This window comes from Ixodes scapularis, unplaced genomic scaffold (assembly GCF_016920785.2).
Source record: "Ixodes scapularis isolate PalLabHiFi unplaced genomic scaffold, ASM1692078v2 ptg001013l_1__unscaffolded, whole genome shotgun sequence".
Lineage (NCBI taxonomy): Eukaryota > Metazoa > Arthropoda > Arachnida > Ixodida > Ixodidae > Ixodes > Ixodes scapularis.
In genome coordinates, this window is record NW_024610079.1 from 68,703 (window position 1) to 80,704 (window position 12,002).

At 46.5% G+C, this 12,002-nt stretch overlaps 1 protein-coding gene across 1 annotated transcript in view; it reads left to right on the plus strand.

Annotated features, from left to right (window-relative positions):
* Positions 1-12,002, plus strand: part of LOC121047207 — a 51,415-nt gene that overhangs the window by 35,819 nt on the left and 3,594 nt on the right. Inside the window, exon 7 of the mRNA XM_042288044.1 lies at positions 2,086-2,223. Coding sequence (XP_042143978.1) covers positions 2,086-2,223 — 138 coding nt within the window. The remainder of the gene's footprint in view (positions 1-2,085; positions 2,224-12,002) is intronic.

Sequence of the window (12,002 nt, forward strand, 5' to 3'; positions counted from 1 at the left end):
CGCATTGCACGAAAAAATTGTGTCAAAAATTCGCTTCCACAGAGAGTGTGAATAGCACCATTGCATACAAATTAAAGCAGGTGTGCTTGCCGCTTTGCACCGAGGGCAGCCGAAGCCACCGATACGCAGAACCGCCGTTACGTGCGCTACCCCTGGCCTCTAAAACCAAACTGACACAACCAAAACCAGAAGAGCAATCGGAGAGATATTTTTCTTACATGCAGGCTTCGTATCTCTGCGAAAAGACTGCGAAATTGTCACTTGTCAGCTAATCCGACACGCTTCGAGTATCAAGCGATCAAGCTCAAAAGATTTCAGCGCTCGAACCGCAACCAGTGCACCTACTTCGAACGTAACTTCTGTCAAATATTGCCACGTTTCAAACTTCAACTACTTCAACTTCTTCAGTTGCTTCAACTTAAAAGCGCTACTCGACCGCGTCATCCTTTCCGTCTAAGATTTATTTTATTCTTTGGCCATAGTTGTAATTTACAAATGAAACATAGTAGAATAAAAGACATAGCTACGTGTTTGACAACGATTCTCGGGGGAGCGTTGAGCCGAAACTTTGGTCAAGTTAAGTCAAGTAATGAGAGCGTGAGAGGTATCCGCTCTCAAGTGGTGACATCTCGCGAACGTCGCGAAACTGCCGAGCTCGCGAACGCCTTGTCACCAAAGGACAACTAACCGACCAACTGCCACTCCTCATACGGCAGGTTACGACGTTTTTGGGGAAGTGGTAGATTTACTCCTCGAGCGCCGGAAGAAATGTTTCATTTACAATAAATATTTATTCTCACTCTGATGAAGTGCTATTGCTTATTTTAGCTGAGGGCGAAAACAGCGATTACGTTTCCCGCTCCACTGTTTTGGAGTGGCGCATTCCCTTTTGAATGAAGGATCATAAGTCTTTTTTTTTTTTTTTGTGCGTGTACTAAAATTATATCCAAAGCGATTTCAGACGTGGTTCATACTGTATCATGTTTTATCAGTAATGGCTCTGGAATAGTCACGGACATTTCATTGAACGCCGATTCGTCGAACGCCGATTCTTCGAACGCCGTTTTATCGAATCATTCGACACCGTTTTATGGAATTTCTTTTTACTGAAGTTTGGAGTAATACAATACTTTTTCCATAATTTACTATCGCTTTTGAAATAGTCTTGACGCGGTAGAATTGACCGGGTAGAATTGCTACCCTGTCAATTTTTTGCCCACCTAAATGTTGGCTACTGGATCATAGAAGGTAGCTATCAAATCAAAACTTGAGTGGGTACGCGACTTATTTTTCTCTGGCGTGGTAGGCGGCTGTTCTCAGTCACACACTTCTTTCCCACTTGAACCCTCTGTTTATTCACGCGTGAAAGGCACTTTCTCAAGAGGGAAACAGCTATTTTCCGCAGCGCCTGTTTGTTTGTATTTGTCGATACAACTTTTTTTTTTCCAAGAAGAATAGTTTTCTTTTTAAGAACATATATCATATGTTCTTAAAAAACGTCGCGTCTCCCCTCTTTGTCACTTTATTGTAACCGACAGAACCATGGACATGTCGGATCTTCGACATGCAGTATATATACTGTATGTCGAATATCTGGCAGGCAGTTCCATGGTTCTGTCGGACCTGCGTTGATCACTGCACCTGCTGATCAGAGCGTTAAAAAGTTTCGTCAGTGTTCCCGTTTCTTATTGGCCCCATTACCAAAAGTCATCATTTACTAAAAAAAAAAAACAGAAATTGACAAAAAAGGTTTCTTTCTTTTATATATGTGTAAGTTTGTAAGTTATAACACATATTCAAACACTGCTATCCGTTCCGCGCTAAAAAAATAGTCCTACTGCTCAAGTAGGCGGCGTTTGAAGAAACGGCTTCGATAGATTGGCGTTCCATGAAACGACGCTAGATAAAACTGCGTTCGATGAAACGGCTTCGATGAAACGGTGTTCGATGAAACGGTGTTCGATGAAACGGTGTTCGATGAAACGGTGTTCGATGAAACGACGTTCGATGAAATTTCCGGACCCAGTTCTGGAATGTAGGTTCGGTTTTCAGGTTGTTCACTTATAGTGATTGCTCTCATTACAGGCTTATATAATTCCGAGAGATCGCGTGATAGAAGCCATGGAAGAGTTCACGCAGCCACCAAGCTTTTACTACGATGTGTTATCCTACATTGCCAGGACCATTGGGCTCCTAGTTCTGCAAACACACCCGAAGTACCAGGTAATCCTGTTCATATGAGAGGCAGCTCATCTCTTCTCTTTTCCGAATTTTAACACAAATTGTTTGAAAGAGCCTAATAGTTTTGTCAGATCTAATGGTAGATTTATTTACCAGCCTTGATATATTTTCCACTTTATAGACGATTATTTCTTTATTTTTTACTGATATGGTCAGCTTTTAATGGAGATTTACAGTAGTGGGTGAGTAAAAAAAGTGAAAGCCGTTTACAACTCCCTGTAACGCCGAATTGGAGCGCAGCTCTTGAGGATCAGGAGGGAAGGGTACCGAGGGGAGGGTAGACCCCCCTCCTCCTCCTCCTTCTCCTCCTCCTCCCCTCATTCTTCAATATGCTCCGGGGGGTCACCTGACCTCGGGGAGGGGGGTCACGTGACCTCGGGGAGGGGAGTCACGTGACTTGCGGAGTCACGTGACCTTGGGTGTCACATGACCTTGGGGTGGCCTTGGTGGGTCACGTGACCTTGGAGGGGTCACGTCACCTCGCCTTTACGCCGACGGCAACGCCAACGCCGCCCAAGCCGGAAACGGGCGCCTAAGAGCTGCGCTTTAGAAACAAAAATGAGTATATCCACACATAAATTACTTTCACCCTGGACTGTAGGGACAAGAAGAAAAGCACAAACAGAAATCCCTACACACAGCTGGCGTTTATTCTACGCTTCACGATGATCCGGAAAGAAGGAAATCCGAAAGACCAAAAAGAAACACGACTACCCGGAGGCGCTTGAAGATAGCGAAACAACCTGCGAACTTGGACGTGGGTGCGACGCTCGAAAAAAGTGAAACAAATTCATACCTCGAAACCCGGGCAGGGGATAAATCTCACAACAGAGAGTAGAAACTTCTAAGGGGAATGGACGCAAAATACAAAGAAAATAATATTTTCTTGAGCACTTCATAGATGACCTAAAAAAAATTGCGGTGGCTTAGCTCGGCTATGCCAGGATATACGTAGCGTGAGCTTATGCGCACAAAATGAGAGGCACTATCAAGTAGCTCCGGTGCAGCGCCAGAGTTGGCTACTGCGCAACGGAGGCACACAGCTGAGCACGCAGCGGCGCCAGTGCGTCTGCAGCGGCTATGACGTTACTCCTCTGGAATGCGAAGGCCGGCGAGGCGCGCGCGGTGGCGGCGAAGCCCGTGACGACGGCGGCTCCGCCCCGCCAGCTGTGCGCCTAGTGACGTCACTGCTCCTCGCGCTTGCGCAGCACGGAGCACGGCTCATTATGCGAGCCACGCGAAACTGCTCAACCTTGGCCAGTGTAGCTCACGCTACAAAAACCACAACACTTAAGAATAATGACTGGTATAGGAACGTTATACTCTGGTTCCCCAGTTAAGCGGATATATTGCGAAAGCAATCTTTATGCTTATCTATCATCAATGCTTAGAACACTAGACGTTTGTAACAATATTTTTTTGTTGTTGTTGAGGACCTTAGTGTTCTTTAACACAACTACGCAATTACTACATTAAGAAAAGTGTTGGCCTAGTCCTGAAGGCTTTTGTCTTAAAGAGTCTCTCACACGCCAGGAAAAAAAAAGTTTTTTTTTTCATGCTAGTCGTTAATATAGTGTATCAGGACATCACCGAATTTTCTTTTTTCACTTTAGAGTTGCGTAGTCTTTTAGAGCGCAGCTCTTAGGGGCCCGTTCCCGGCTTGAGCGGCGTCGCCGTCGCCGTCGCCGTCGCCGTCGCCGTCGGCGTAACCAAGGTCATCCCAAGGTCACGGGACCCCAAGGTCACCCCAAGGTCACGTGACCCCTTTCCCAGGGTCACGTGACACCCAAAGTCACGTGGCTCCCCAAGTCACGTGACCCCCGGGGTCACGTGACCCCCGATGACGTCATCAGTGACGTAACTGATAACGTCACCGGCATCCGCATCGTCATCGTCATCATCACTGATGACGTCACCGGCATCCACATCGTCATTGTCATCATCACTGATGACGTCATCAGTGACGTCACCGATGACGTCACCGGCATCCGCATCGTCATCGTCATCATCACTGATGACGCCACCGGCATCCGCATCGTCATCGTCATCATCGCTGATGACGTCACCGGCATCCGCATCGTCATCGTCATCATCGCTGATGACGTCACCGGCATCCACATCGTCATCGTCATCATCGCTGATGACGTCATCAGTGACGTCACTGATAACGTCACTGGCATCCGCATCGTCATCGTCATCATCACTGATGACGTCACCGGCATCCGCATCGTCATCGTCATCATCGCTGATGACGTCACCGGCATCCACATCGTCATCGTCATCATCGCTGATGACGTCATCAGTGACGTCACTGATGTCAATGGCATCCGCATCGTCATCGTCATCATCACTGATAACGTCACCGGCATCCGCATCGTCATTGTCATCATCACTGATGACGTCATCGGTATCCGCATCGTCATCGTTACTGATGACGTCATCGGCATCGTCATCGTCACGTGACCCCCCTAGGTCACGTGACCCCCCCCCAAGGTCACTTGACCCCCCCAGTACCCTTCCCTCCTCCTCCTCAAGAGCTGCGCTCCAATTCGGCGTTACAGGGAGTTGTAAACGGCTTTCACTTTTTTTTAAATAAAAAAAATGAAAGCCGTTCACAACTCCCTGTAACACCGAATTGGAGCGCAGCTCTTGAGGAGGGGGAGGGAAGGGTACTGAGGGTTACCTGTTCTCGGGGCGGGGGGGGGGGGGGGTCATGTGACCTTAGGGGGTCACGTGACCCCAGAAAAAGTTTCCGCTAGATTAATGGGGAATTTTTTACGCTAGATTTAGCGGAGAAATTTTTCCGCTAGGTTTAACGGGAAAATTTTTCCGCTAGACTTAGCGGGGAATTTTTTCCGCTAAAGCTAGCGGGGAAATATTTTCCGCTAGATGGGAAATTTTTCCGATAGATTAAGCGGGGAATTTTTTCCGCTAAATCTAGCGGGGAAAAGTTTTCCGCTAGATTTAGCGGGGAAATTTTTCCGCTAAATCTAGCGGAAAAATGATGACGATGCGGATGACCTCACCGGCATCCGCATCGTCATCATCACTGATGACGTCATCAGTGACGTCACTGATGACGTCACCGGCATCCGCATCGTCATCGTCATCATCACTGATGACGTCATCAGTGACGTCACCGGCATCCGCATCGTCACCGTCATCATCACTGATGACGTCACTGATGACGTCATCAGTGATGATGACGATGACGATGCGGATGCCGGTGACGTCATCGATGACGTCATCGGGGAGGTCACGTGACCTCGGCGGGGGTCACGTGACCCTGGGGCTGGTCACGTGACCTGGGGGTGTCACGTGACTTCGGGGGGGGGGGGGGGGGGGGGTCACGTGACCTCGGGGGGGGGGTCACGTGACTTCAGGGGGGTCACGTGACTTGGGGTGTCACGTGACCTTGGGGGTCACGTGACCTTGGGATGACCTTGGGGGCCACGTGACCTTGGGATGACCTTGGTTACGCCGACGCCGACGCCGCTCAAGCCGGGAACGGGCCCCTAAGAGCTGCGCTCTAAAAAATAGAAATGCAAAGCCCAATTCAAAATCCCCACCAGTGCCCTGCGACGTAATAACGTACCGCGACGTGTCATGGCAGTCAGAAGGAAGGCATAGCCGGAAGTCACGTGATTTGTATCACTCCTCGTGCTTACCGCGAACACGTGTAATATTTTTTCTCGTTTTTTGTTATTTCTCCGCATTTCTGCAGGCAATCTAAGCAGACAAGGTTTCATTTATTTGCTTTTTATCGCCTCATGTTGCTGCAAAGGTAGAAAAAGAGGAGTCAGGGAACTTAGTTAACAAGTTCTACTCGTCTTCTAGACAAAACACGTACTTTATGCTCGATGTTTACTTGTACTTGGTACACTCAACAGTTTGTATTCCCTAGACGGCAGCCATCTTCAGCCTGGAGAGTATCCAATGATTCGGCGACCTCGATGTATGAACCTTTAGCAATGCGATCGGGCGTGTCGTACGCTAGCAAACCTAATATCTGCTAGCGTTCTAAAATTTATTTTTCAAAACTCGATAGCTTGTTTTGTGCCCAATATGGCTGTGTATCATCGGACTGATGGCATGCACTCGTATACTGGCTTGTACACGCAACGCTTTCATTATTGACCTCCATCACGTCGATCCACTGATTATTCGTTATCAAGTTTTACAGCACGCAAACTAACCAACGGTGCAGCGATAAAAAGCTATTGGAACTGAAACTTCATTTTCTACGATCGCTCGTAAAAAAACGGCAATAATAAAAAAAAAGTCTTAGACACGTTCGTGGAGAGCACGAAAAGTGAAACTCACGCGACTTCCGGCGAACCCACTTTTAGTGACGTAGGTTGATGCCTCCCTTCTGACCGCCCAGACACCTTACGTCACGGGGCACTGGCGGGCACTTTGCATATTTTTGGCGTGTCAGCTAGTTGGGAAGTCTGAAGTTTGGATAGTTCTTAAGACTGAAGTTTGGTGTTGGGTTAGTTCTGAACAACTTAGATAACCATTGCTGCCTAAGGATTCTCTGATATAAAGCTATGACAGTGCCTAGTAGTCACACTCAATATGTGTATATCCGAGTTTTTTTTAATTTTATTTACATCGAAAGAATGTTCTAGATAAAAAAAAATTAAGAGAGTGACGATAATAATCCCAGGAGAGGGGGAACAAGGGGGACCAAGGACAAACACAAATCTCCAAACACAGCTTGGTGACTGGTGCGGGACCGCAATTAAATGAAATTAAACGCACCTTTGCATTTAATTGCATTATAATTATAACCTTAAAATGCAAGCCTTTCAGCGTTGTTGGTGTTAGACTGGTGGCGGCTGATAAAACCTGTCTGTTCTACTGACGTCTAACCCCTGCTTAGCTCTGTTGGTAGAGCGCTCCACTTGAAATGAAGAGGTCCCGGGTTTGATACCCGGACCAGGCGGATTTTTTCGGTTGCTCACCAGTCACGTAGCTGTGTTTGGAGATTTGTGTTTGCTTTTTGTCCACCTTGTTCGCCTTCTCCGGGGTCTATTATCGTCATTTTTGTCCAGCTCGCTTGCACCTTTCCACTTAGTTGCATTATAATCTTGAGAGAGTTATATTATTGCTTGCAGAAAATAAAATGATAGCCATGCTAGAAGCGTATGAAACCTGGCTATGTAGTTGCTTAATTAAGTATTTATGTATACGCACTTTTATTTTCTCGCATACCATTTCCATTTGTCATAAGGTGGAGGTACAACTTGACCGAGTAGAATATTCAATCATACCTGGCGACTATATTCCGTTTTACCATACAATGTAGCACAAGGGAGGCTAGGAGCCGCCGGGGGATATTTTTTCCTCCGAACATGTCATAAGTCCTTGGGCGAAGCGACGCGCAAAGCGTGAAGTCACGCGGCGAACATGGAACACTGGATAGGATAAGATGGCGTCGTTACATTATCTATCTCGCTCAGACACAAGTTTATGATGAAATAAAGAATGGCCTGAGCACTCACGCCAAGATATGCCAGAGCGCATGTGCTTAACAAACACAATGACCGAGATGTCAACTGGACGATATAAGCAATAGCAAAGCCAGTCCAGTACAGTGAGCCAAAGTCACTGGATGAAATCTACGCATGACGTTTTTTACAAGCACCGCCAACCGCTGTTGGCAACGCGCTAGACACGTACCACGAGACCACGAACGAGTAATACATTGCAATTTGTTTTCAGGAGCCTCTCCATTACCGCTCATTTCAGTGCAGGGCAGCTACTTGTTTCAAAGGGCCGGACAAGGCATGTGCCTTGCGATAATTCAATGCTGCTTTCAAGACCAACAAATAGAGAACAAATAGCCTTACCTAGAGCATGTGTCACCTAGGTTATGTAGCTACTGGAATCGACCGCGGTCGATCTACTTTTGAAAGTAAAATTGCATCGCGCAGCGGGGAGATATTGCACGCTTCCATACACTACGTCAATTATACGTCGCCGTTTAGTGGTCCTATATTTTATGTGGTACAGCCAGACATATACGAGCTACAAAAACAATTAAATAACTGAGTAGAAACCTTAAGAGTTTTTTTTAGCCAATTAAAATTGTTTATAGTAAAGTAACTGAGTGGAGTTCTAACTACCTAAACATATCCAATTATTGATAAGGCTATTTTTAATTAATTTTTATGGTAGCAAAATGTACAAAGATTGGCATTCACTTGAAAATCCCCATGATGCCAACATGTCACTCTGCTTTTTTTGTGAGATTGAACCAAATGATTTCGAGGACTGCTCAGGATGGCAAGGGATCGTGAAAGCTGTAAACTACGCATGTTAATAAATTTTTGCGATCTCCGGGCTGTATAGTTGCCGCGGCGACCGCGAGAAGGCGAAATATTTTGGTTCGACGGCACAGCGCCAACGACCGTCCAAGATCAAGATGATGGAGACACGCTATCTACCTCTGCCCTTGTTCAGACACTTCTTAGTCTTTCTAGCTTCGCATGTCTTGAAATTCTGCTTTGTAGATGTTACGTAGACAGCCCCGTTTAAAACAGTCGTACGCCGGAAGCACGAGCCACAGATTTGAACGCAGCAGAATGATTCACATGTTTACTAGAAGGTGGAGCTTTCGGTCAAAGACAATCATCATCAGCGTTTACACGGTTGTGCCAGGTTTACGACAGGTTCCGAAATACATGAAATTTCACGCACGTTTTCACGGAACGAACCACCTGCTCCATTCATAATTTCGGAACTGTGCTGCAAATATGACTTGCTAAAACTCTCTCATAATTCGGAAAGCGGAACCTGCTTTTTTATAACTGCCGGAGGCCGAAACCGGACAACTTCAACGGAATCGTCTGGAGCAGCAAAAAGACAGCCAGCGCACCGGCCACGGGCAGAGGGGGCGATGTAGCGTGAAAGGGAAAACGCATCAGTCTGCACGCCGGGAGAGGGCGGAAAGGTTCCCCTTGGGTGCGTTTTGTTTTTTTAGCAGCTTCGAGGAGGAGAATGGAGCATAAGCAACTTAAGCCTCCCTTTGCGCTTTTGTAGGACTCCCAAAAAGTTCTTAGCCCCCCCCCCCCCCCCCCCCCTACCCGACCCCGCTCCAGCGCAAGGTTGGCGAAAGGTGAGGAGGGTGAACCGCCTTTCCCTGATTGGCTACTGCGAAAATTCGGCGTTCTCCGGCCTCGTCTTTGTGCGGCTGAGTTCAGTATATTGAACTTTCAGTCCCGGCCCGGCTGCAGGAAGTACGTCACCGCTGACATCAGAGGCGACGTTGCTTCCGCCTTCCACATTAATGCGGGAGACATTTTGCGGTCTGGCTTTTACCGTCCTTTAAGCAGGAGACAGAAGAGCGACGAAAACGGGCAATGCGCGGCAGTTTCCCTAACAAATTGCACGGACGCTGTGACGGCCGGTGTGGCATAGGCCCACGACACAGCGTCCGTGCAACTTGCTATGGAAACTGCCGCGCGGCGCCCGTTTTCGTCGCTCACGTATCCTCTGCTATATGGCGGGCTGCGCAATGGCACGCGTTGTATCTAAGGCAACCGCACCTGGCAGCAAGTTCGTTACTCAACACTCCAAGTTCAAACGAAAGGGCATGTGATAGCTTTCAAGCAGTAACGTAAATTAACTCGGATTTTTTTTTCTTTAATTGTGGAACGTATTTCTCTCCGCGAGGTTTGGCGCACCGAGAGTCATTCAATTCACCGGCGATAATCACGCGGATACTAAGCCTCATTTAAAAATATACTTCAAACACAGGTCCGTGTTTCGCCTCCACTTCGAAATGTCGTTGAGGCAGACGGCAAAGTTTCAGTGCCCTGCAAGGATAGCTTCTCCTCTGGATTGTCTTCACTTGAGTTCTTCCCCCTTTATGCGAATATCAGAGGCCTTTCTGACATTTTATCTCTTTTCCTACCCGATTGTTTGCTCATGAAAAATACCTATCACAATATTTCAAAATCATTTATCATTTCCGTATAATTTACTAGGTAAATTTACTTAACTGACTTTATTAAGAGTAAACAATAATTACTAAAATAAAAGTTACTAAATTACTTAGAAAAATAGTTCAGAACGAAAACGGAAAAGAGTATATTACGTACACGTCCTGGTGCAGCTGACAGAATTTGCACTCACACCATTCTGATGGCAAAACTGATCTTGGCAGTGTCAGGCAAATGACGCTTGCCACGAGCCGCTATTCTTCCCAGCTGGAGAGAACAACAACAACAACAACAAATGATCTGGCTTAGTGCATTAGCTGGTGGTGCCCACTTTTTTGTCGCATTCTAGATAAATCGAGCGTAAACTGTCCTGACAAATTTATTCACAAAAAAAAAACAAAAAAAAACACGCAAATACAACATTATTTATACTTCTCGTCATGGTGTTAAAATTAAGATACGAAACTCCTCTAGTGCGAACCGTATTCCTTTTCACCTTGACTCGGCAAAGAGCGAACGCTATAGCACCCTCGATCCAATAAGAGTGGCGAAGGCGAAGGACGTGACAGCCGGGGGTGAGACAGTAGATGAATTTCGCGTAACCCAAGCAGTCACAGAAGAGTGGAAGCAGCAACTCACATCCAGACCCACTATTGTATGCCCCAGACGTCGTTTTGTTTCTCCCAGAGCCTCTCATTCATAATTTTTACAAATACGACATTCTTCTCTCTCCCGCCAAGTTTTCGACGCACTGCGCGCACCTAGTGAGTGACGTGTCACTCTCCGACGTGCTGATTGGCTCGATTGGACTGTAGACTTACGTTTACGGCTTGCCAAATTATGTCAAAAAAGAGTATACCATGTGTTCTTTTTAACTTTTATTTTCTAAGTCATTTTTATATTTAAATTGCCTCAAAATGAGCTTGAATTTGTGGAGACCGTTAGGGTTCTGGATTCTAAAAGAACTCTCTAGCACTCTCAAGATAAAATCGAAAGGCTGGTTTGCACATTTCTGTCGGCTCCACCTGAAGCAACCAAAACGATAGCAACGACCAGAACACCAGGACAACCGCGGCTCACGACTGCTTCATTGAGCTACATTTTGCATTGTTTGCTGCGTTTTATACGGCGAACATTTCTCCCGGTGACTGTTGTTGCTGTCTTTTCGGTCGCTAGCGCAAGCAACGCCACTGTTTGAGCAAGGGTCAAGGGCTGTACGACCTTCAGTAAGCCTTTACAATGAACCTCCAAAGCAATCAATATTGATATGCAATCTTGAAACTCAGGTTGTGTATCGAAATTAGCTGATTGAGTGACGAGCGGGTGAATTCCCTTAATCAATTATTCCCGAAAGCCAATCCTCTACATTGTGTATCACTTCAAAAGGGGCAATTCAACCATTTTGTATATTCGTTAAATAGCGTTTAGAATTATTCCTCAATATTGACAACCTATTAAACACGTATCAATGTTTTATTTACGTAATGAAAGCCGCAGAAAAATATTTGAGAAAAACGAACAGCGTTCAGCTCCAAATTGAAATCAGAGCAAGCGGCTACTGGATAGGGAGCCGATTATATGTCGCCCGTGTTTACGGTAGCCAGGCGCTAGGGTTGGCGAAAAACAGTGCACGCGATAAGTTTCATACATCGTTAAGGCTCGGCTATTTCCGTCATCACAGCGATTGGGCGCGAGCCCTTACCCAAACGTATGTTGAGGCATTGATTGTTACGAGCCGAAAACGAATGCTAAATCGCTGCTCGTGTCCACGGTAGAACCCGCACTTAAATATTGTCACAGCGGGGATAGCAA